At 34.1% G+C, this 27,555-nt stretch overlaps 1 protein-coding gene across 1 annotated transcript; it reads left to right on the top strand.

The window, feature by feature from the left end:
• The first annotated feature begins 11,437 nt into the window (after positions 1-11,437).
• On the top strand, positions 11,438-27,118 carry LOC138331017 (uncharacterized). Its single transcript, XM_069278477.1, has 5 exons — positions 11,438-11,798; positions 19,829-20,007; positions 21,130-21,310; positions 22,067-22,272; positions 22,784-27,118. The coding sequence occupies exons 1-5, from the start codon at positions 11,495-11,497 to the stop codon at positions 24,137-24,139; spliced, it is 2,226 nt and encodes a 741-aa protein (XP_069134578.1). The 5' UTR covers positions 11,438-11,494; the 3' UTR covers positions 24,140-27,118.
• Positions 27,119-27,555: the final 437 nt, after the last annotated feature.

The following is a 27,555-nucleotide window of genomic DNA, read 5'->3' as shown; positions in this document are numbered from 1 at the left end:
TGAAGTTGATCATATAAATTAGACCTAAAAAATTATCAAAGCAAATGTGATTAACAGCATTAAGAAAAACCACTTTTTAATTTAAGGGAAATTCAATTTTTTATTGAGACAGCGATCTTCTGAACAATGAACATCATGAAAGAATACCTGAATATATATGAGCACAAATTTAAGTACATGGAAAATCTATTCAATTTCAAATTTATGGAATTCAAATTGATAATGAAAAATATAGAACTACCCCCATATCGTAAATTATAGGTTGATATGTAGTTGTGTAGACGATATTAATGAAACATAGAGGAGAAAAAAAGTTAAATATTGAAACTGATGAATATAATACAACAACAAATCAAGAGGCTTGTACTATTACCATTCGTATACAAAAACGTATGAATTATAGTATCACAAAATAGAATATGATAAGATCATTGTTTTCAATAAGTGACTTAATTTGTAAGTAACAGATGCAAAAATACATCTCAAAAATTCACGAGTGAAAAGTCTGTTTATAGCCCAGTATCCTTTTAGATATTAACTTCTTTCCTGTCCGTCCTTGGGATTTTTTAGTAGTTTATATGTTCATTGAATAGTAAACCACAACAGTGGAGGACTTTTGTACATTTTTTTGACTGTCTGAGATGGCTAAAACAACAAAATTAGGTTCCTCCCTGGGTTCAGATACCCATAAGAGGAAACAACCGTAAATTGAGATATTTTGCATTGTCGAAATTTTGGCGTTTTTTTTGGTTTTTTTATAGGTATGGATTAAATTTTGTGATCATTTAAATTTCCCTTGTGTTCAGTAATATTTTTAAAGATAACATATTTTAGGTATTACTTGTATTCCATAATGTTACCTGAAAGTACATGTTTCACATAAGTAATTAATAATATTTTGTATGTACAATAGATTGTAAGACATATTTTGGTGGATGTCAAATTTTAGGTGCTTTGTGCCAAACGCCAAATAAGTGACAAAATGTTGAACATAGGTCCCGACAATATAGTCAATGAACTTTTTAAGAACATATGTCCAATTTTTTTAGAGCACCCCTTAATGCTCTTTCGGTATCCAATTTGGTAAAAAACTTCTACTCTTCTGTCTTGCTTGTTTTTTTTCATATTATTTGTTTGAGAATGACTTAGCAATTTAGACAAGACATTGTACTTTTATTTTTTAGAATTGTAAATGATATTCTAGGTCAAAATTTATCAATCAATGTACATACAAGCCAATTTCTAGATTTTCAAAATTCATTCAGCTCTTGACTAAATTACCAGTGTTTATTTCATTTTCCTCTTTCTGCATGATTTAAGTAGGGTAGATGTTGATGATATCCATGTTGTCTTTAATATTTCATGAGCAAGTTCCTTTATTAATTCCTCCTGCTGTATTCATTTCCGATGTTCAAACCCGAGTGTAACCGCCCCCGTCTTGTATATCCCCTATTCCTAACAAACCACATCCCACTATATCAAGTGTTGCTGATTATATCGGCAGTAATGAAGTAAGCTAAGTAGAGGATTTCATTCTATGCCCAGTGAGTTTTAAGTACATTTTGCATAGGCAATGTTACTGTGATGTAAAAAAAACCAAATAGAGGTCATTTATTTTCTCAAATATATAGTTATTTTTTAGGTCACCTGAGACGAAGGTCTCAAGTGACCTATTCGCGCCTTTTTGTCCGTCGTCGTCCGTCGTCCGTCGTGCGTCGTCCGTCTCGTCGTCGTGCGTCGTATGTCCGTAAACAATTTACATTTTCGACTTCTTCTCAAAAACTGTTGAAGCAATTTCAATGAAATTTTGCACAAACCTTCTAAGGCATAAGGCCAATCAAAATTGTGAATTATACGGTCCCCCACCCCCCAGGAGCTATGGGAGGGGCCAAAAGAGGTTAAATTGACTATAATTTCAAAAATCTTCTTCTCCACTCACAGATGTGAATGGAATTAAATACTCTTCATAGATAGAACGGTCATGAAGGTCATTTACAAAAAAATGTGAATTATAAGACCCTGGGGTCTCGGGTTTCCCCCGTGGGGAGGGGGTTAAAGATTTACTATAGTTTATATAGGGAAAACACAATTTTTTGAGTAATTATTTTGATCATTTTGTACTAGGAAATGAGTCCCCAAATATTGTTACAGAATTAAATCAGTAATGAGATTGCCAAATGAATCCTATTAACCAAGTTTTCCATAGACAGAACCCCAGGGACCTTAGGGGCGGCGGGGTCAAAAGGGGGTCAAATAGGCTATAGCTTCAAAAAAAATTCTCATACTGAAATTCTGGAAATGGTAGAATTCACATACAGCTTCATAGATTAAAAGGTCTTGGAGGTCCCTTTAAATATAAACCAAAATTGGTGAAATATATGACCCTGGGGTACTGCACGTTAGTCCCCCCTGGTGGAAGGGGTCAAGTTTACTATAGTTTTATAATAGTGAAAACACATTTATGAGCAATTTTTGCTCAATTTTAATAACGAAATTGAGTCAAACTTGTTAGAATTATAAGCATGAGATAACATTTTAATATCCTGGTCAACCCCCTCGGGGCAGAGGGGCGGGGGCCGAAAGGGGCAAATAGGCTAAAACTTTAAAAATCTTCTTCTTAAATACTGGGGTAATGGTAGAATCAAATACTCTTCATAGATGGACAGGTCTTAAGGTGTTTTATGAAAATTGTGAATTATATGACCCTTGGGTCTCAGAAGGTTTCCCCCATAGGGAGGGGTTTAAGTTTACTACATATAAGTATTTATATGGAAAACACATTTATTGAGCATTATTTAGTCATTATAATAGGAAATGTTCGTCAATTGTAGTCAGAATTATCTCTATGTGATGGCCATTGAATCTTATTACCAAATTTTCCATGACTGATCCCCAGGGCCTTAGGGGCGGTCCCCAAAACCGGTCAAATAGGTCTTAAAACTTCAAAAATCTTCTTCTGAAATTCTGGAACTGGTAGAACCTGAGATAGCATTTAACATCATAATCCATATTGGTCCTGGCCGACCCCCAGGGGCGAGAGGGGTGGGGCCAAAAGGGGATCAAAATGTTGATAACATATTCAAAAATCTTTCTCCTGAATTCACTTGATTTGATGGAACCAAATAATCTTCATAGATTAAAAATTTATAAAATCACTGACGTGACTTCAAGGGCCTGATGGGCCAATATATAATAAATAGTGTAATATATGCATGTCTTTGTTTCAAGCTCTGTGTCTGAATTCAGGTGACCGCTAAGGCCCATGGGCCTCTTGTTTTTACTTAAAACTAGATCCCCACAATAAAAATTAACTGGTTGAACAACTCATTTTGTTGAATGTCTACTCAAGTCATATTTTATCACCTTGCAAATTTAAGTCATTAGTAATACTGACCTAATGACCAATGTCAATACAGAGAAGTCCAACAGACTGACTCAATGTACTGTATGACCTAAGTCGATACTATAATGATCAAAGATCCTTTCACATCACTGTTGGCCTAAATAAAAGCAAAGACCTGAAACGGTGGTGCTTGGCCTAATTTATATGCTGTAATCTCTGTGTCAAAAAATTAACTGGCCATGTAAAGGTCAAACGGGTTCTAAAACACCAACTTCAATCCTTCAAGTCCCCTATATTATGTGATGAAGTCGTACAATGTCAAGTCATTGCCACTTTATTAAAACGATAATGTAACTATGTAAGTTTATGTACAATGTAAGTTACATGCGTTTCCATCACTGACAATACTAAAAACAAAACAACCTGCAGTTTTTGTCTATGTGCTCAAGGAGAGTTGATATTAATTAAAATCTGTTTTAAATTAAAGCTATGTGTTGGTAATATATTTATAAGTGTTTGTACATATGGTATGTGTGCCAATGTGGACCAAACTGGGATATATGTTGGATCAGAAAAGATACTTCAATACTGTTTTTGTCTCCATACTTTATCCTCGATATTCCAGGGTTACTCTCACTGTCATTGATATCTAGACCCTTGGACTATGTTTAAATAAAACTGAAGGCAGTTCGGGAGAAAATAAACTGACTAAGCCCACAGGCCTACAGGGACTTTGAAGATTTTCTTTGATTACCAGAGATACAAGAGTTTAACACCCATCTTGAAACTTGTACAGTGTACTGTTATTAGATTATTTTGGTGTACATCAATGGAACAAACTACCTGTTTCATTTGTAACTACACACAGAGCCTACAGTTTTGCTAAGACATAGTCCAGGGAGTGGTGAACCAATTTGGATGTTGCTTCAGGTAACTCCTTACTACAGCGAGTTAATTTTGGTTTTACTTGGTTACCACATGAACATGTTTTTGTGGCTTTTTGGATCTATTATGGGATGTTATTTGTCATATTTATCTACAGATAGTTTTTGTCTCTTTGTCAAATCAATTGGTCAATATAAAAATGTTGACAATAAACTTTGTACAAATTTAAAACGTTTGTTTTGTTGTATCAGAATATACTAAATTTAAAAAATATTGTGTTGTAACTACAGAAGGATTCGTGACTGTCTCTTTACATTACTAAACACCACGCGAGACGCCTGTGAACCGCTAATACAAAACCATATTTCTCAGCAAGAATTTTTCACGTTTATTACTTGCTTTAAGAACGTAATAATTTGAGGATATGTCTTAAATTTTCATTAAAAAAATTATACAACAGCTCATGAAAATGACGGCCCGCTTCAGAAAGTAAGACGGTAACCCTCGTACGTACCGCTCCGCAAACTGACATTCAAAATCAGCTGGGCCGGCGGATATCAAAGGAAAAATCAGTCGTCGCCCAGACGTCGTGGTATGTGCCCAAACACAAAAAGCTCCTGCCTTGTGCGATTTCCACCTTAAATACGCAGTGGTGACTTATCTATTCTCATAATACGTCCCTGTATGTACCACATCTGATTAAATGTTCAAACAGAGTCGAGACTAATGATCAGTATAGAACTGGCGCCACCACTCTCTAGAATAATTTGAAGGGGAAAAAAGTCACTAAAAATCCTGGCTATCTGATTCCTAAGTTTCAAACAGAAGGGGGAGATAATGCATAGACAAAGAACTCTGATGAGAAAGTAGTGCTGTCACCATCAACTTAGGGATCTGAGTAGCCCAGTGCTATGTGAACAAGCATTCTTTTAGTAATTTTGCTTAAGCAATGTGTGTCCCTTGCCAATGACTCGCCAACTACTATTAACAATGGAACTCCCAACAATAACGACGCTTAGAAAACACGAGGACATGTACACGTCAAACCTGTTGATAAAAACTAAAGGGAGAAAAATGAAAAATGACCTAAATATCTAAGCGGTATTTATACACAGTCCATGTCCAAATTATGTTTTGAAATAGGTCCATGTGGTACCTACACAAAAAAAAATTGTCAAGCAAACAGTCTCTATACAGAGGTGGAGACACTTAGGCAGGTATGACTTCATGAAAATATAGATCGTCAAAGGGAGCGTGGGTTCTATAGTAATCATCTGATCTCTGGAAGATTTAAAGAAAATGTTATATCCATTCTCAAATACTTCAGGGGGTTACTATCACTGACGTTATATTCACCCTTGGATATGTCGAGCAGTTCAGGAGAAAAAAAAACCGAATCCATCAAAGGCCTGCAAGGACTTTTTAAGATTTACATAGAGTGAGACACACACACACAACTTCAAAGCCAAACAGCCAACGTATGCACAGTGTACCATTATTCGATTCTTTTGATGTATATATATCAAAGGATCTCATTACCTGTGAATAATGTTGCCTTCAGTTTTACTAAATGACATAGTCCAGGGGTAGATGTAACGTTAGTGAAAGTAACCCCTGGAGTATCGAGGATGTGAGTTTTGTATACTTTAATAAATTAATTAACCGTAGGTAATACAGGGTATTGTACACAAAGAGTATCTGTATAGCTATAAATTAAAAAACCCTGCTATAAATCTGAAATCCCTCAACCCTGACCCAATGTTGAGGGGCAGGAAGCGATAAATCACAGACTTTATATGGAGTTTAGTACCTTATTGAAATATATAAATGGGTCAAAGAACTATATGTTTCCGGGTAGCACAGGATCCTTACAAACGCATGTCTGTATGATCAGGAATTACTGCAAATGGTAAATCTAAGGCATGGAAAAATGTAACTCACTGAAGTACTAACCCCACTAACGACGTATCTTCAAGGCAGTCTGAACCATTACTCGAAATAATTACTGACAGTTAGCTATCTCTTAATTATCACGATAATTTGCCACGATGTTATGACGCTTGCGATACTCCAGGGTTACTTCTGATCACGTACGTAAGTCGGAATACTACACGCAACGGCACGCTGGACTATCTCTGACATCATAGTGAAATTGAAGCACAACGACTCAGCTGAAAACATTATGACCAATACACAAGAGGCCAAGAGAAAACAAATGGATTAAGTCCTTATGGAAAGTAAACTATCAAGGAGAAGAGCGAGGTAGACTACCACTTAACATCAATAAGTTCCTGACAAGGCCGCAAGACAGATCAACCATTGATGTTAACGCGTCTATACAAACGCTGTTCATTTGATGTACACGTACGAAAATGATATAAATTAACTTGTTACTTATTCTGTTTGCTACACGCAAGATATTTACATGAGACTACAGTCCAGGGAGTGTAGAGATCGTAAAGTGATCGGAACCCCTGGAATATCGATGGATGGTATTTTGACCAGAAACTAACCTTCCTGGCGAAGAGAACAGAATTCTCACAGCAACAATGCAGTTATTTGAGACATTTGACCCAAGTGAATTTGAACAACGAAGACCAAAAGATTCGTCTTCCACGATACTACAAACAGGGGGTTCCGATCACTTATGATCTAACTGTTATACAAACCCCTGGACATAGTAAAACTGAAGGCAGCTCAAGGGGAACAAAATCTGAACCAATCACAAGCCAGCAAAAACTTTTTCTTTGAAGACTATGCCTACAGAGAGAGCGACACCCTACTTAAAAGCCACCCAGTCAACCCCACAGTGTAACCGTAAATTACCGACTTCTTTTGATGTGACATAAAATGACTACATTTTGTCTGTTGCATCAGAGGCAGAGGCGATCTGCTTCAAGTTCGATAAAATATAATAACCTACCCCTATTATGTTTCATATAGTAGGGGTAGGTATATTTTATTTTTCCAAAAACCAGATGCAGACGCCTGTGGTTGCATCATAGTTTTACTACGAGATAGTCCAGGGGCATCCTCGATATTCCAGGGGTTCCGATCACTTACGATCTCTACAACCCCTGGACTATCTCATAGTGAAATTGAAGGCAGCTCAGCGGAAAACATTTGACCAATCACAGGCTAGCAAATATTTCATTTGAAGATTACAGAGAGAGAGCGACGCCTAACATCAAAGCTACAGAGTCAACCACAGTGTACCGTTTATACGGCTCTTTTGATGTACATTACAGGACTAAATTACGCTGTTCTATTCTGTTGCCTCCAGTTTTACTATGAGATAGTCCAGGGGTGTAGAGATCGTAAGTGATCGGAACCCCTGGAATATCGAGGATGGTCCAGGGGTGTAAAGATCGCATGTGATCGGAATCGCTGGAGTATCGAGGATGAAGATTCATTTGAATAAAATACAGTCCCTCCATTCCCAACATAGCGGATACGATATGCCAGCAATACCAGTTAGTCTTTTTTTATACACTTGGTAGTCCTGTATATGTAACTATCTGCTTCCGTGTATTTTAATATCATTACAAAGTTGCCATAAAGATTTCCTCCTTTTTGGCCCCTGTGATCAATATTTGAAAACAGTTTTCAGTTTTGGTTTGTAGATTTGCAGTCTATTACTTCCTCCGATAGCTTGTTCCAGACATTGACAAAAATACTTATAGTGAAGGAGTTTTTCTTTTACGTAAAGTCTGTTTAGTAGTTTCTTAATTTTGTATAGATCATACGTCCCTCTGGTTTACAGGGACCTGATACGAAAACTTTAACCAACAGTATATATTAAAAGTATCAATTTCGTGTCAGAGCCCTGTGCTGTGGTTCGTTGCGGTTCGTCTCCACTTCAAAGAAGTTTTCGTTTTCAAGGGTCATCTCTCCTTGGCTATTCGGAATGTTGAATTATGTCTGATCGATTTCGGCTCTATTGTACAGGGATTTGAGAATTAGATTACAGATAATATAATCATGGACCCACCAGAGTGCCCTAAAGACCATTTTTAGACGTTTAAGAGGTCTAGATTAAAAAACGGACTAATCTAGGCCTCGTAAACGTCTAAAAATGGTCTAAGGGCACTCTGGTGGGTCCATGATCATATTATCTGTAACTACTTCTCAGATCCCTGTGCGCATGTTGTAGAGATTTGCCCAACTCGTTGAGGATGTTTCCTCTGTTTTACTAGTTTTGTTTGCTCTACATCGTAATTTTATTTCAATCATTTGTGTGTTTGCCTCTGGTTCATGGGATTTTTGATTAAGCTCATTGCTGATATGAGTCATGAAAGATTGAAGAGCTGTATAAACATTTCCTTGTAATATCTATGTGGCTGAGAGTTCTTATTGAACAATCCAGTTATGAGGTTTCTCAACACTGTTTACTGAATTTTGGAATTTTATCCACTATACTTTCTAGATCATTTTTTCTAACACATTGTTAGCATTACAAGTAGTATGGCCAAAATGCCAGATGTTTGCATATTTGGGGACAATTAGAATTTAGTTTTGCCGTGTCTTGGACCAATTGCTTGCCCCCCGCCCCCCCTCCACACCCCCCCCCCCCCCCCACCAAATTTGCTTTGCCGCCCCCCCCCCCCCCCCACCCCCCCCCTACCCCCAACCGCCACACACACACACACACACACACACACTTGTGTCACACAGTTTCTTGCCATTTGCTGATCAGGGGCCGTTTTCGTTTATTCGGATCAACCGGTTCGACCGTTGGTTAAAGTCAATATTTCAAGTATATAAATCCTGAACGGACCTGCAGTTTTTGATACAGGTTCTGTGAGGGCTTTGTCAGGGCTCGTCTGAAAACAACAATATAAAATCACCAGGTCCGTCTTTAATTAATAAACGAACAACTATATCCAACTAGTCAAACCGTATAATCGAAAACGGCCCAGGTTACATACCGTGAAAAGTAACGGCCTTAACACGCATCCTTGGGGATACTCCGCTTGTCAAGGAAAAAATCCATTTTAAAGTTTTTACTGTAATTCCCATTACCTCTTGTTTTTTTTCCGTCTTTAATGTCAGAATGGAACTCTCCGTCCTGCTCGTTTCCCTCTATGTCATCCATACATGCAATTAAAAAGGAATGCTCACAATCAGGTATTACCGATAATTTTCCAGTATGTATCGGAAGCATTTAAATATTCTGGCGAGAGGCAAACAAATATTACATTATGCCAATTAAGAAATTCAACAAGTAATCTGAACTTTTATTTATTTAACTCTCATCTTAGTGATTGACCTGCTTGCCTGTTTGGTTTTCCAATTGAAGATTCCTATCATTATTTCCCTTATTGCCCTCTTTATAACAATCAAAGAACTCGCCTATGTAATTCTATTCTTGCACTAGATATTAACATTCCTCATTCAATAGACACTTACCTCTATGGATATAATCGCTACTATTTTAATTCAAATGATAAATTATTGAAAATTGTACATGAATACATTAATTTAGAGATACCAGACGTTTTGTATGAGATGTCATTGACACTGAGAGCATTTCAATTCTATTCAATAATATATATGTGAACATTTATTAAATATGCTTTTCCACCAACGAATGGTATTTTCTCCCTATCAAATACATGAGCTGACTAATTGGTGTTTTCTTCAGAAAGTCTGAACTACTTTATCTACTTCAAAATAAAAATTTAAAATAATTTATTACATCCAAAAAATTTCAATGCCACTGTGCCCTATATGGAATCCATTCACCAACTGTATAGTAAAATTACTTTACATCATTTTTTTTCTTCATTAGATATATATTTACATGAGTAAACGCTAATTATTGCTCAAATAATGAGACTCGTTTTATTCCTTGTCGGTGGTGGGGCATCTTTAAATATTGTAAAAATTGTGATACTTATCTGACAATAGTTTATTATGCTTTATTTTGAGCTTATGAGACTCTCCTAAATTATTTTGTAATTTCTGTTAACGAGATATTATTTCTATTGATGGATTTTATGTATTGTTCTGTTATTCATGTAGCTACCGGTGAGAGGGCTAATATAGGCATAGCCTGTTGCCCAATCCCAATTGTAATACTACAATAAAATATTCTGAAATGAAATGAAACCTCTTGCCTCTTGTTTTTAAAGTAGTTTTTTTATGCATGCACTATAGCTACTGTGTACCTTTTGATCAACATGCTCTCCATTGTCTAATATTTGGCAATTCCCCGTGGTTTTGCTGATTACATCACTGTATTAGTTATAAATAACCGTAGTCTTTTTAGTTCTGAATTTATATCAGTGACTTTTAATAATGTGTTATTTTCCAGGTTTTAGAATTCATAAATGATATTGAATTTCCGAATGATTGATTCCATAGTTGTGCTAAGTGTTCTAATTAAGGAGGCTTATTAGTACATAATATGTCTTTGTTATTGTTCTATCTCCTTTTTTTGCGGATTAGTATTTTGGACAGTTTTCGTATGATTTGTTATATATTTAATTATTACTAACCCCATGTTTTGTTTCCAATACACGTATGTACCATGCTCTGTTTTTCAACCCACTTCGAAACAAATGTGTTTTTGAGAGAACATTTATACCTCTCTCGTCCACCCACAAACTTTTTCTTCTTTACTTGCTTATTGCTGCTCCCTTATTTTCTTCAGTACTTCAATATAAATGTATTATTTTCCGTAAGAATGTTTCAGGGTTCAGTAGCCGTTCTCTTTGCAAGAATGCCTTAGTTCATATCCATGATTTCCTCACCCATTTAAAATAATTACCTTGGAAATATATGCAGATTTATTATCCAGAGCAGAGGTGCATGGTGCATGCACTTTGATATCAAATATAACAGCTGCTTTAAAGATTAAAGATGCTCGCTCCATCGCTGATAGAGCACACTGTTTATCATTTAGATGATAATTGATATATAATTTGTGTATACGGGTACTGTATATGTCTAATCGACATAAAGGGGTTTCCAATCTCTATGTATATAGGTTTCTGATTAATTATACAAATACATATCAGATATTTACCTCAATAACTCTGATATTGTGTTTAAAATTAGTCTATAATAATTTATACATATGTTTCTTTCCGCATAAATTATATATAAGTAATTTCGCAAAATGTTTCGCGGAATATCTGAGCGACAAAAATAGATTGACCTAGGTCACGGGTACATATCAACCAATCAAATTCTGTGTACAAACGGATCATTGTAATATCCTCTCCATGAAGTCGTCACTGGGACAGACCCTCACTATTCAAAATGTCGAATTATAAAATTGGTGTGAACTTAAGAGTGACAGAAAACAGCAACCAAGGTGGCCGGAAATATATGGAAGATAACCATGCCATTAGATTTGTGAAAAACGACGAAGGAGGGTTTGAATTTGCTTATTTTGGGATATTTGATGGTCATGGCGGATCTGAAGCGTCAACGTTTGCTCGCGATAATCTCTTAGATGAAATTACAAAGTATGAAAGTTTTTGGAGCGATAAAGACGATGATATATTGGAAGCAATTAAAACAGGATTTATTGACGTGCATCATGGAATGTGGAGAGTTGTTGGTAAGTTCTTAATCGATGTTTTACGTTGAATTCGTGACCTACGTACATACCAAATCTACCATGTCGATCATGTTTACATGGTGCGAATTTATCTCGGGAAGCCCCAGATTCTGAGTAAAAGACTTTATTGTAAAGAAGTCACTATGCTAGTATCATGCCATACTATACCGTGTTGATAGAGAGATTACAATTATTAGTAATTTGAACGCGAAAACGGTAGAAAATGGATTGGACTTTCGAATGTAATCGCGCGCGTTTTTCAAGCCCCACGAAGATTGAGGCCCCGATGGGGACTTTTCACTGAAAACGTGTCAAATAATATTCATTTCAAAGTTATGAAACTACCTGGAAATCACGTGAAATATATAAATGTTTATAGAAATTTTTAAATATATTGTCTAACGGATTTCGTTTGCTGATGAAATAAGTGAAACGGGAAGATTGCATTCGTTATGTTGTGGTCAAACAGCAATTAAAGGGACGTAACTCGTCCCTAATTGTATAACTTTACATTTCGAATAAAAAGGTCAAAGTACACTGCTTTACTTTCAGTTTCAAATTCAAATAGGAATAGTTACATTACTATAGTATTATCTAATGTTTAATAAATCAGAAGTTCAAATCATATATGGATTTTGATTTGTACAGTAGTTTTTGCTCTCTTTCCTTGGGATATAATCCAATGCTAATATTTCAAATTTTAGTCAGAAACCAGAAACATATATACATAGAGATTGGCAACTCCTCCAATTTTACAATCAGCAGATGTACCTCTGTATGTGCTTAGGGGTTTTTAGATAAACTCTTAAAAAATTGAATATAAGAAAATAACTTTGATGTGTTGTAAAAGTTCAGTAATTTTTAGATGGTTTTAGTACGATTTTGGATAGAATAAATAATATTTTAACTTATTTATTAATAAAACAAAATGCACACTTCCGGTGTTTGAATGCCTCATTTTCAAAAAACCATGTAAAATTGCTTATTTTCGTGCTTTCAAAAATCATATTAAATAACATCAGGAAAACTGATCTCATCAAACCATGATATAATGCTTAAACTTTATGTTGATGCAAAAATATCATGTTTAAAAAGAATACACTTAAAAGTAGTTAGCCAAGGCAAAATGCCTATAAACTGGAGGTCCCTCTGCCGGTCAACATGAATCATGTTTATGAAATCATTCTGAATTACTGCATATGGTACTAATGTTATGTATATAATTATATACTGTTGTCTACAGTACATTGTTTAGTCGATATATACATACATAGATAGAAGGCTGAATCAAATCAGTACCCAAAACACAACTTCTGATTACAAAAAGTAATTTTCAAGCAAACTCTGTAGTAACAGCTAGTGCATAATCATATCTTGTCATAACATTGTAAGAATATTGCCATGGATGCAAATAATTTTCGATCAGCTGTTAAAAAAAATATTTAAAAAAAAAAGAAACATATTTACCAATGAAATTATTTTCCTTTCATAGATCAACAAAAAATATTGCATATATTTCAATAATTATTGCCCCGTATTGAAATTCCAACTGTGAACATTTAATACAATTTAATGTGACAGTATGTTAATTAGTACCGGGGGTATATATATTATGTGTTTAACTTGAAAGTTACATTCATGAAATGATTTTCATTTATATTAGGTTTTATTGTTATCATTCTTTAAAGTGAACAGTCGGGCAAGGATGGCTAAATTCGGTAAAAATGGTGTGAATGTATCCACTATAATTTCTTATGAAATGGAAAAATAAGATCTCTCGTCAAAATCTGTCTGCACACGAAGAAATTAATTTAAAGTATGGAAATTCTAAAATGTCCTCCCGGCTCACCATGTCCGTGGTTACATTTCCATGCAGCCTCGCTTTCAATGCTTTCAAATTTTCTTTACTTTAATGGTCAGAACTGGGAAACTAAGCAGAACTTGGCCGTCGTATTAATATGTGAGAACTTTTGGAAGGCCAATGAACGCATTTAAACTGGTTTTCTTTGCCCGACTATTCACTTTAATTCATATTTTAATATCAGCATTTTTTTTTAATATTATGTATTAACATTACATACTAATTATTAATAGATAATTGTAAAATTGGCAGTGTTTGGATAAATCTATATTTAGATTGGCTGTGGCCATGGTTGATCATGAAACAAGTCTAGACCTGCTGACCATTGAGGCATGTGATAAAGAGATAAAATATTACAGCTGTCTATAAATAGCACATACGGCTTAGGTGAAATACTCCTATACCTACAATACACATGTGTATATATACATATAGACTGACACACAGTACTATTGCTTTGGTATACATTTTACACAGTTGTAATTTTAATTGATAGCAGTACTAGTAAACAATTACAATTTTGAGTCCACATTATGACAAACTGATAATCATTAGGATTAAAAGTCAAACTCTTTTAAAAAAAAACCTTGAACTGATATGAAAATTTCAAATTGATTTGCTGTGTTGATGAGGAAGATTGCATTCATACAGATAACACAATGTACTTCATGTAGGAAAAGACATGTATTCATGAAAGTTGGCACTTCATTTTGGCATCAATTGTTACGTTGGTATTCAAATTTTGCTTTAGCACACTCCCATAGCCAGGTATATAGTTAAAATTTTGCATGTCACCTTGAAAATTTGTGCACGCAGTACAAATCAAATAAAACTTATTAATAAATTACATATTGCATCAGGCCTATGTATAGCTATCAGAATTAATATGCTTAGTCAGGGGTTGTGACAAGTATCATTTGTGTGATTGAAAATAGTCTAGTTCTAAATGGATAACTATCAGAAATCTTGTAACCATGGCATTGTTTTTACTGAAAAAGCTTGCTTTTCCAGTATTGCTACGGCCCGGATGACCCACTAATTTAAATGCGATTGACCTCTCATTTGCATGCGATTTTTTCTCTTTTCCTCTTTCTAGAACAAATATACTGCCATAGTGCAGTTAAACAACTTCTATGGTATTTCATTAAATAGAATAGTTTCAAACATGTCTACAAAAACTATAGCATGAGCGTCTATAATTGAAAAATAGTGAGGATAATTTGCATCAGTGGTAGCGATCGGTGGCCTAATTCTCGCCAGCATTTGCATATATTTATGTAAACATCGGTTTGGGTAACACTAAATAAAGGAATTGTCAGGATTTTGGTATGTAAGTATCTAATTGTAGTTTGATGTATACATTCATAATCTATTATATAATGACATTTTTTTTTATTCATCCCGACGTAAGAAAGATACAAAAGTTGTTTGTTTTTACATGTATTATATTGATAGTCATTTTGGAGAACAGGTACGTTCGTATTGTGATCATGTCATTACGATGGCCCACTGAATTTAACCAAGTCTCACTCAAACAGACGCTTGTTAACTTACGTACGCATCAAGCGTCTGGGTGATATATGCAGAAGCTAACAAACACGATAAATTCTGAGTTACGCTGGTTCCTTATCATTTCGCACGGATTGTCAACTAACGCATCCATTCATTAACGAAGGGAATATTTAATACACGGATACAGATACAATGAAATATCGTGACACTCAGCAATAGTGTAAACGGCCGAATGTAAACAAAGACGTCATCACGCAAAGCGGACCTGTGATGTAAACTTGCAAGTCAAGAGATATTTTCCATTTAATTATCGAGCGTAATAAATGCATTCTCATATCTGAAAAACACCGAAGAATATTTGAACACTGCATGTTGCAAGCCACCTTGCTAGTAAAGTACGGAATTCTTTTTGTATTTGGAGACAGAAGCAGTTAAAATCGTAAGTTTCATTTCGTTTTGCTTCTTTGCCTATCATGCCTATGGATCGGTATATTTATTATATGAACTATTTGACAGACATCTGCACATGAAGTGAACTTACAACATCATGAGTATGTGTGAATTCCTGCTAACATCCATATAATCCATATAATCGACGTTTTATTTTATTACAACGCAACAAAATTGAATATCACTTTAAATTTGAAGTAGTTTGTTGTTATATAATTAGCAGTTGACAAGATTCATTTTTGGTATTATTTTCTAATGCGATGACATCAAATTTAATATTAATGCATAGAGTCAATTTACCAGAATTTAGCATGTATGTGTAATACCAGAAACATATATACATAGAGATTGGCAACTCCGATCGGCAGATGTACCTCTGTGTGTGCTTAGGGGTTTTTAGATAAACTTTTAAATAGTAAAATACAGCAGAATAACTTTGAAATATTATAAAAGTTCAGTAATTTTCAGATGGTTTGAGGACGATTTTGGATAGAAAAATAATATTTTAACTTATATATTAATAAAACAAAATGCACTTCCGGTTTTGAATGTCTGATTTTCGAAAAACCAGGTAAAATTGCCGATTTTCATGCTTTCAAAAAACATATTAAATAACATCAATTGGACAAACTGGTCACATCAAACCATGCTATAATGTTTAAACTTTGTATTGATGCAAAAATATCATGTTTAAAAGAATACACTAGAAAGTAGTTAGCCAAGGGAAAATATCTATAAACCGGAGGTCCCGCTGCCTGTCAACATAGACAAAGAAGGAGTTTCCAATCTCTATGTATATATGTTTCTGGTAATACACATGTGAATACAGAATTTCTTTAGATAAATAGAAGAATTGTAATGCTAGATTTATTTAAGACCATTAATATCTGGGATTTCGAAATTGGCGGTATGAACTTAAAACATCGATTAAACAGTCACTATATATACATATATAACTTCATGGATTCAGAGAATTTATAATAACACTTACCAAAATAAACAATAACCTGTGCACTGTAATATATCATACATGGTAAATTTACACTTGCTCAATATTACAGTATTTGGTTTAAAGTAAGTTTTGCTAACAGTCAAAACATTGTATTTTATCAATGTGTATCAGATATAGGAGACAAATTAATTATGATGCTAATATATTAAAGATGCTTCACCGCTGACAAATGGTATTTTTTCACAATCAAAAACGGGAGCAGACAATTTAGTATTTTTCTTCAGTTACAAAAGTTAAAAATATAAATAAAATAATTAATTGCATGCATCCCAAAAAAATTCTGTAGCACTATATCCTATATGGAATGAAGTACTGAGTGCGCTTGACCCAAAGGAAAAATTAATTATTTTATATTATTTTTTGTGTTAATTAGACTTATGCATACACGATTAAGGTTAACTAATTATTGTTCAAATGATGAATATCATTTATACTCTGTCGGCGGTGGAGCATCTTTAACTCAATGTACTTGTGTACATGAGTCCAATTTCTTCCTTTTGTCATTGTTAGATGATTTCTGTAACTTTTTTATAACAAATTAAGAATATTGATATATATGTTAAATTTTATAATTACAGGACTCATTGGCTAGTCATCTGAAGCAGATTCATAATTGTTGAAGACTGGAGATTATCAGGATTACATTGGAAGCTGTGAAATGATTCTAAGGATGACTACCAGGCATATATTAAACTAGCTGCGACAACATACATGTAGCTCTGGACAACAAGCATATGGATTGGTGCTTCTCATTCGCATTGTTTCATAATGCCAATTAAAACACAAATTTGCAACTTTTGCAAAGAGTTGTCACCATTTGACATGCTGCCGATTGTTATCAATCTGTGGAGAGATAGAAGGTGTTTAAACTTTTAACTTCACAGACTGACTCACATGTTAGTCTTTCTGTTTTGTTGTAAAATTCATACAAACAAAAAGAGTTTTCTTGGCTTGAATGAAACACACTATATATGTTCTGACAGACGGTCATTATCAGAACTACAATTCTGTCCCATTGACTGTAATGTTGCAAAACATCAAGTGATGACAATTAGTGAGTGTCGAGTAACTTTGCATTTAGATATATATAGAAATATCCTACATTTATAATATAAACTGATAATTTATTTACCCATCATCACGCCTGAATTATCATTGCTACAATGTATATTTCAATGATTCACATCTGTGACACGGCCATATAAGTACATTGTATATGGAATGACATTCATTTATTTGCTACAACAGAAACATATTAAACAGTTTTACTTGTTGACTTTGTGCAGTGTGTTCACCAATATGACACAAATTTTAACGCTTCTGGTGACATAGCCCATTGGTTGTTCCCATTAGTTGATGCCTCTATCAAATGTTTTTACAACTGTTTCTGATCTTGTTACCAATATATGTATAAACATTTGTAAGTAATGTGACATTAACAACAAGTTGCCAATAATGTGTGATTACATGTACGTTAATTTCATATTGTTAACATAATTAAATGGGAAAAAACCTTTAAAACATAACAAAAAAGTATTTATTTTAGTACATAAACATAAAAACCGATCATTGATTTACAAGGTCAAGGGGAGTAACTTGTACATGACAATTTCAAAATTGACTAGGGTACACGAAATTCGGCAGTCCGGAAAATTTGTAATCTGGGCGGTTTAGGCTGGGAACGAAGGTGTCCAGATTATCGAGGGTCCAATGTACATGTCAGTGTATACAAATAACACAATGATTTTGAGAATGGTTGTTTTAATATGCTGTTAAGAATTCTCAGTGTCCATTTTATGCATTATATAGAGACAGTATCATACTGAATCTGACTTTGATATGACTTTTCTTCAATATTGCAGCAAAGTATCAAGAACTGCTCATTACTTACTAATATGCCTGAATACATTGTGTGTATCACAGAAGAGAACTAGAAAAAATAATGTATTGTGATGTTATTTCATGTTTGTATTAAAGTATTTTTGAATAAACATAATTCAAAACAATTCAGTTTTGATTTTGATGCAGTAACCAATTCTTTAAATGAACATTTGACCCTTAGTTTTTGTCATTTCATTTCTTCTCTTGAAAATTATCTAATTAATTGCCTTTTGCCCTTTCCTCCTGTAATAGATCTGTACCACATAGTTCATCGGAAAAAAATATACTTGTATATTATATGCATTGCACATAGTTCCTTATAAATGAGGTCTGTAAACAACATTTGCAGCATAAGCCATGAACTTTGTAAAAATGCCATCAAGGGATATCCATGTGTCAGATTATACTTTCTTCTTAATGGAGTCTTAATGTTTCCCTTGTTGTCATTTTACTGCAGATTGTTATTAGCTGTAGGTCTCCATGGCCTTGTCCTCAAGATCAATTACCATCAAATAATCATAACTACAAAAATTTTTCTTTATTTTGTTATTCAGACAATTATATTCAAACATTAGAGAAAAGGTCACATGACACTGATTGTAAATATTTGTTGAAACTGTTGAATTCAAGATAGGTTCAAAGTTCAAATTTAAAAGAAATTTTCTAGCATTTTCTTAAAATCTTCTCATAATTTTTAGATTCATCTTTTGATATGAGGAGGGATGGTTGTCTGCAATCTCTATAATTTATCCAAAATTAATTAAATGAATACTTGGAAGATAAATAACCCAACTTGATAATGACATGGGACTTGCAAGAAAATACACACCCTAAAATGTTACTAATGACATATTTGCCTTCTTTGAACTAAAATTTTGTTACATCAATGCTTTTTCAGTTTAGTACTTACAGTACTTTGATTCTTTATTATAGATTATTTCATACTTAAGGCATGCACATATTTTTGAGAAGTTTACAATGTTTTAGTTAAAAATAGAAATACACATTAATTAAATACAATAGTTATTTTTGAATCTTTTATAAGTTTTATTTAATTATATATACTAAATACTTAATTTACTAAAATAGATTAAAAGGAAGAATGATTTATATATTCGACTGATTTGTATTTAAGGAGAAAAGGTCAGCCTATGAAGTTTATGAACTGCCATATAAGAACTTTGACATGTTGTCAAATTAACAAGTTATTACTAAATTATTTATATTATAAAAATTTAATATATTTTGTTACATTTATGATTTATTCATAAAATTAATAAATCTTGACTGTAATTTATAACTTTTTTCTTGCAGACAAATGGCCAAAGACAGTAAGCGGGCTCCCCAGCACGGCTGGCACAACATGTACAATCGGAATTATAAAGAACTCCAAGCTGTATATAGGTCATGTAGGAGATTCGGGTATCGCACTGGGCTTCGACGAGAGCAAGTGCGAAAAGTTCATCAGACCAAGGGGAACAATGCTGACCATTGTAAGAACAAAAAACATTGTTTATCAGAATAAGAATATATTACATTACAAATGCAAATGACAGATTATTTTCAACTTCAGTTCGCGAATTTTTGTATTGATCTACGTTACAAGGTTTAAGTTTATGTTATTGGATTAATTTTTGTACGATGGAGCATAGCTCCTCACTTAATAAGAACATGCTGCTTTTACATATGCTCACACTAACATCCTGCTCAGAAAAAAACAGTTCTGTACAAATCTATATATGTCGATCTATATATATAAATTTACATTTGATAAATAACATCAATCTTGAAAGAATTGGTATGGTGGTTTTAATACCAACTTTATAGAAATACTAGTCGTCATTTGAATTGTCCTAATTAATTCAAACTGCATAAATGTAAATCAAGAAAACTAGTCAAAACCAATCATTAAACATTAATTAACTGGACCATCATGCTACGAGGCCATCAATTGGCCTATTGTTTAATTAATAATTGAGATTCGATATGTAGCTATAGTAATACATGTATAGATTCCACAATAGGATCTGCAATGGAAACTTAAATTATTTATATACTGGTATATCCTTTCTTTGATCTTAATTTATATATAGTTACCATAACAAAAAAAGAACTTTACTGAATAGTTCAATTATCTTTATCAAATTCTGCAAAATGATCAATTCAATATGAAATATGATTCATTAATGTTTACATATTGAGTTCTTGCATTTGTCTCTATAGGGATGGTGTTGGATGGGTTCAAATAGTATATCCCAACGTATTACCATAAGCCTTAACCTCTGTATAGCAAAGTGGATATTCAAAATCCATGTGTAGCTTTTGACAGGAAATGACCACAAGACAAGGGGTTTTCTCCGGGTACTCTGACTTTCCTCCATCTCCTAAACATTCTTAAATGATCCTGGCCTTTCATAGGACATTTAGCCTAACAAAAAACTATTGACATGGAAGTTGGTGTACCTGGAGAAAAATCAGCGATCAGTGGTCAGTACCAGTTGGATTCAAACGCACAACCCAGAGGTGGAGGGCTTGTGGTAATATGTCAAGAAGATAAGTACCTACAACCATTTAATGTTGCACAATATTTAAGTTGAGTTTTTGTCTGTATACAGGACCATAAGCCGGACAGTCCACTGGAGAAGAAGAGGATAGAAGAATGTGGAGGTCAGGTGGTTGCAAAGTCTGGCGTCCAGAGAGTGGTATGGAATAGGCCAAAGGTCAACCACAAAGGACCAATCAGACGTAGCACTCCTATAGATAGAATTCCATTCCTGGCTGTAGCTCGAAGTCTAGGTAATGCTTGAAATAAGGGTGTTTAATGTAGCACATAGATCTTTGCTTTATCGCCAGTTTTGTTTTTGCTAGTTATATAATTATTTCTCATTTATCCTCCACCAATTGAAAATCCAGAAAAATATTGTCTTTATTTCACAACAAACCATGTAATGGGTTACTTTCATTTTGTTGTTTATTTTCAAAAACACTATTGGAAGAATCTAGGACTAGGAGCTGGAATATAGGTCCACAACTGATTGCTGATTAAAGTGATTTTGTATAATTACCAATTCGCTGTAATTACCATTCCTAGTAACACAATACACCTGTACCTGTTGAGTGTTATGTGCATGCAACACCAACATCTGAAGACTAGAGTAAAACATGTTTATAATGAACAAGCATACAACACGTCTATAGTTGTAACATAGTGATTTCATTGTGCGTTCAAAGTTCCTAAAGATGTCTGTAATATGAGTATTCTGTATTTTTATATTACAGAGTTATCTGCCCTTGTGGGTAGGTATTGATTGTGATGTAATGTGTGCGAGCGTAACTTCATACTTTTCAGAGAAAACGACGTGAATTGCGCTCACAAAATAATCAATATATACCTACCCGCAAGGGAGCTAACTCTGTAATATGCAAAGATGGAATAACGCTCTTTGCTTATAACAAAGCGATTGTGGTGGTCCTAAGAAGCTCAGTTTAGCCATGTATTACTGGACTTTGTCTTTTGTATATATATTGATTTAGAGATTGAATTTGTTGTAGGTGATTTGTGGAGCTACAACTATCTCAACGAGGAGTTTGTTGTGTCTCCCGAGCCGGATGTATCGGTCCATCCCCTAGACCCCACTCGTGATAAGTGCCTCGTCATTGGCTCGGACGGACTGTGGAACATGATCTCCGCAGAGGAGGCCATCTCCGTGGTGGTCGATCTGGAGTACCAGTTTGAGTACAAAGTTATTCACGATCCTGTAAGTCGTATTGTACAACAGGTGTATTGTACAGTAAGAGCTGTTGTGCTATTATCAGTGTATCAAATCTATCAATTGTGTCATTGTCTTGTCTTAATCTTGGTTTTCATATACAATAACTTAAAAATGGATTGATTTTTAAAACAACACAGCTTTTATAATTTCTTACCCCTAGCCTTTCATTTCAGAAATATATATATATATATGACAAAATTACTCCTGTTATTATTCAATGATAATCATGAACCACTATCAAAACAGGGGTTTCAAGATACCAAAATGATGTGGGAGAGGTAAAAATTTATGATGGATCAGTCCCGCCTTCCAATTATTATGATGTTACAAAAATCATTTCAAGATATCACTGGAAGGTGTCAGTCGTAAATCGTTCTTTATCTGTGTTGTTTTGGTATCTGGTAATTTACCTATTATAATACATAATTCTATAACTGTTTTCTATGTGATTTCTCTCTTTAACTGTAAAATATAATTGAGTTTCCTATCTTTACAGCAAGCTTCGGTATCATACTGGATAAATCCTGCTGAAAAGCTGGTGAATCGAGCTCTCAGTAAGTGGCGGGCACGCTCCATGAAGGCTGATAACACAAGCTGTGTTGTGGTTCTAATCGATCCACTCGGACCGCGGAAACTGTCCATACTAAAGAAGAAGCGAGAGGAGCATTTCAAGAAAGTCAAAGAACTAAATGCTATCAACACTGAACTTGGGAAAAAGCTTGCTGAAGGCAACAAGTCTAGTATACGTACATCTCCTAGGAAATCTGGAGAGAATGATGAAGCCCCAAGTTCTGTTCCACTTCCTGCAAATAAGGTGGTTCCAGCAAAAGCCGATAAGAGTGCTGAGGAGTGCAGCGAGAAAAAGTCATGGAAGAACATGGCTGAGGGTGTGGGGATGGCGGTCAAGTCTTTGTTGACCGGTGACCGGACACGACAGAGTTTATCAGCCGGTGCTTCTCCGAGTCTGGACGACAGTATCCAGGCCAGTAGTGCTCACCAAAGGACAACTTCCAACCCAAGTCCCGCTGGACGTATTGACCAGGAAATTGAAGATAGAATGAATATGTCGACAATCTCACACAACATGCCTACAGTGGATGTGTCGCCAACTAAAACTGCTGTCGTTAACACTTCCAATACAAAGAGTTCCGAAAACAAGTCACTTGTCCTTAAAAAGACATTACCTGCAAAAGTTTTACCGTACACACGGACACGGCAAAGACACTTGTCATCAGGTAACTCAGCTACATCTAATAATAGAATGCCTGATGCGGCATCAGTTATGCAGTCATTACAAAAAATGCAGGACACATGTGATGTCATGGCCAGAGACAAAAAATCGGCGAGTGGTGGTTTGATACGTGAAAAGCGTGCAATGTCCATGCCCGTGTTGATCGATAGCCAGATGCAATCTAGTAACCGGATTTTGGCAGCACGTGACTGCATAAAGGAAGGACTTCGTGGAGCAATGAAGGGAATTCTCAATGCTGGATCAGCGAATCTGAGAGTGAAAACAAGTTCAGACCTCAACAAACCACACATGCGTCGTCATTCTCATCACGTGCAATCAACAAAAGTACAGTCACTTCGGTCAGGTGGCAAATCTAATTTAAACAACTCCTCGCAAACGCGTCATCTACCACAATCTACAAACAGCGCTGTGCTGCGAATGGCAACAAGACTGCGTAGTGGACTGCGGTTAAAGTCGGGCAGTGTTAATAAAATTCTGCTTCGTAGTGCTGGACAAGTTGAGAATAAAAAGTTTGTGAAACGGACTCGTATTGCCGGCACGAAAAGGAAGGCTGAGTCTCCAGTTGATATAGCGACAGTGAAACGGTTGTGTCGACATTAAAAGTGCTATTACTTCATCTTTGTATACTAACAATTAATTTATTGATCAAGCGCATTCACTGGCAGCTAAGTTGACACTTTTTTGGAGCTCAAATGTTTTAGTCCATCTATGTTGTTTTCCCACCATTCCAAGTGTCCATTCAGAGTGTTGACTCATTCACCCCTGCAGACACATTTAGGCTCTTCTAAATCAAACGTTAGATCAGTCCATTTTGAAATTTCAGGGGCGAATGAGTTAAATCTGAAAATATCTACACATTGTCCAATTGTTCTACAGTTAATGTTATATTTCTTAGGTCACTTGCATAGTTATAGGATGAAATACGGTTAATACAAAAGTGAGTCTGTATTTTATAATTTTCGTATGAAGAATGTCTATTTTAAGGTTTAACTTATAAACTGAATTTTTAACTCATCATTCAATGAATGCGCCTTTTTGTACTGCATCTGTTTAACATTACATGAGGAAAAAGAAAAGAAATTCTAAAAACTCAACTGTTGTAAAGTACATGTTAGATCTCGTTTCCTATTTCCTTCGTTGACCCATTACTTCCTTGCCTCATAGTCTACTGATTTTCCTATGCAATTGTTACGATTATAAAAAGGAATATGAACAATTATGCATTGATAGGCATGAATAACAGTTTAAACATTTTTATATCAATTTGCATATATATTTTATAAGTAATTAATTATAATGAATGATCATTTCACTTTATCTATCCATCGTATTAATTCTTAAACACAGTGTCTATGTGATTTCTGATTAATCTTATTTAAGAAATTTGTTTTGTTTTAATAGTGAAGTTGTTGATTTTAACACATATTTTAATTGAATTATTTCATGAAGTCTTTTTCATATTGAAAATTTTATTTCATAGTTTCTGTTAACGTTGTGGCCATTCATAATGTCCAGAGCAGTCATTTTCTGTTAGAATGTTATTTCTAAACTTTCTAGAATGGACTTGATCCAATTGATATGGTGTTAAATATGAATGGTGTACAGGCTAGGCTAATTCTGGGTTTTCACTGATTGAACCCCCACCCAAATCTAAAAAATATCTACTGAGTTTATTGTACTTGGAAGTTTGATAGCATTCTTTTGTAGCAATATAAAAAAAAATGGGATAACTTTATGGTTTATCTTGGTTAATTTGTGCTTATAAACTGATAATTTTTGTGCAGATTTTCTTTAAAATATTATAAAAGGAAAAACAGTTATTGTAAATATTTGAATATGTTAATTTTCCTTATAGATTGAAATTCTCAGGGATGAAATTTCACACATGTATTGCATGTGTTAATGTTAAATAATTTTGTTGAGAGATGTAATGTTAGGAATTTCTGATTCTGCGCATGTCAATAATTGTCTGCATGCATCAGATGTAATTTATGGTAACTTTAATTAATACCAGTTTTATTTTGAAGTTATTCTTATACATGTTTGAATGTTGTGGGATAGGGAACATTATATAGTTTGAAGTGTTAGTATAACAATATATTTTCCATTATGTGCTCTTGTGTTGTCCAAGTTGATGTTAAAGATGCTCCACCGCTGACAAATGGTTTTTTTTTCACTATCAAAAACAGGAGCAGACAATTAATTATTTTTCTTCAGTAACAAAAGTTTCTTACTTTACACCATTACCACGATTGAAAAAGTTTGAGCTTCTTATTTAACTTCAAGGTAAAAATATAAAAGATAATAAATTGCATCCCGAATAAATTCCATGGCACTATATCCTATATGGAATGAAGAACTGATTGCACATGCACCAAAAGCAAATAAATAATTTTATATATTTTTTTTATGTGTTAATTAGATATATATATAAACACGATTAACCATCAATTATTGATCAAATGATGAGTATCATTTATGCTCTGTCGGCGTTGGAGCATCTTTAAAGTATTAATTGGATAGCGACTTTTGAACAGTACATCATGGAGTGTGAAATGACCTTTTGAAGTATTTAAAGCACATACTATTTCTTTGTGTTTGGTTTATATCTTAACACATATACACTCGCTGTACTTTATGTATATCACTTTAACGCATTCACACCTGATGACACCATTTGAACTCTTCTGAAAGTGACTGAAACTTAAGCTGGAACAGTTCATAATAGAATTTCAGGGGCGAATGAGTTAAATGCATTAAGAAACCCTGGATACATCAAGGGGATGAAGTATGTCAAGTTCCAAAAGTAGGTCACTGTGACCTATATATTTTATCTGTTTGTGATGTTTTCTATGTAGATGAGATATACAAGTATCATAATCCCTCCACGTTTTGTTTTTCACATTCTATTATATTCTTCAATTGTTTCCGTCTAAGTAGTGTGTGCCTATAAACATGTTGTACAGGTCCTGTGATCCGTCTTTCTTCTTTGTCTGTTGATACAAGGTTTTCCTGTCTTTCATTCTCTGTGTTAAAATGACAAACTGTACTTAAAAGCGTTATTTAAATTGTTGATAGATTTCTGTTGAACTGTTCTAACTCAAAATCTTTTTACAAGTAAAGGATATGTTTCAATCTCATGATAAGGATATGTACTTAGATTTAATTTTTAACCATTTTAATAATTTCCTACAGCAAAAAAAGTTTTAAAAGAAAATTCATCATTTTAATTTTTTATAGACCAAAGTTTTTAGCTAATACATCCACACATATTTTTAGCATTGACTAATCATGTATAATTGAAAATCATGTTCCAAATGTTTTTCTTTGCATCAAAATATATGCCAGAACATATTTAAACCAATAGGAATACAATGTACTGAAAATGTTCTTAGGTTTAAAAGAGTTGAAATTGTTTGTTCGTATTTTTCTCAGATGTTTGAATTCTTTATAAAAGTTTGATTGAAGTTGTTTGTTTTTAAAACACGATTTTTACCACTGAATGACAGTTATTTATTGACACGTTCAATCAGTTTAAATGTTTCTTAATTAGATCTAGTTTCAGTCATTCACCATGAAATCTTTTGGACTCTGGTTTGTGGATGAGTGACGTCCTAAAGTGTACTACACCAATATACTGTTCATTGTATTTTTGGGCAGAGATTTTTGAAGAGGATGATTTCACTGTTATTCTGCATATATAGTGTGGGCAGTTATATAGAAGTTGAGGGTACATGTATTTAATGTTAAAACCTTTGATGAAATTGCAGATGTTTGTGTGAATGACATAAAATATAGTGTATATATTATACACCAGGTTACATTCACATAGCGAGATATATTTTTGTGATACTGTTGAAAACAAAATTATTAAAAAAAAATATATGCATCTTTAAAAAGGTTTTATTTGCCTATTGAACTTTCAATAATATTTTACTGTATATAATATTGTAAATACAATAAATTCAATAGTTTTATATCAAATTGATGATTTTGTTTTGTGTTAACTATAACAG

The sequence above is a fragment of the Argopecten irradians genome, chromosome 9, assembly GCF_041381155.1.
Source record: "Argopecten irradians isolate NY chromosome 9, Ai_NY, whole genome shotgun sequence".
In the NCBI taxonomy this organism is placed as follows: domain Eukaryota; kingdom Metazoa; phylum Mollusca; class Bivalvia; order Pectinida; family Pectinidae; genus Argopecten; species Argopecten irradians.
The sequence above is the reverse complement of the archived record's forward strand: the minus strand, read 5'-3'. Positions and strand labels throughout refer to the sequence as shown.

Bases quoted from the DNA above. Each gene is read 5' to 3' on its own strand.
- LOC138331017 (XM_069278477.1), top strand. From the start codon at position 11,495: ATGTCGAATTATAAAATTGGTGTGAACTTAAGAGTGACAGAAAACAGC. The intron at 20,008-21,129 runs GTAAGAACAAAA...GTCTGTATACAG, and splicing joins GGGGAACAATGCTGACCATT to GACCATAAGCCGGACAGTCC. The intron at 21,311-22,066 runs GTAATGCTTGAA...AATTTGTTGTAG, and splicing joins GGCTGTAGCTCGAAGTCTAG to GTGATTTGTGGAGCTACAAC.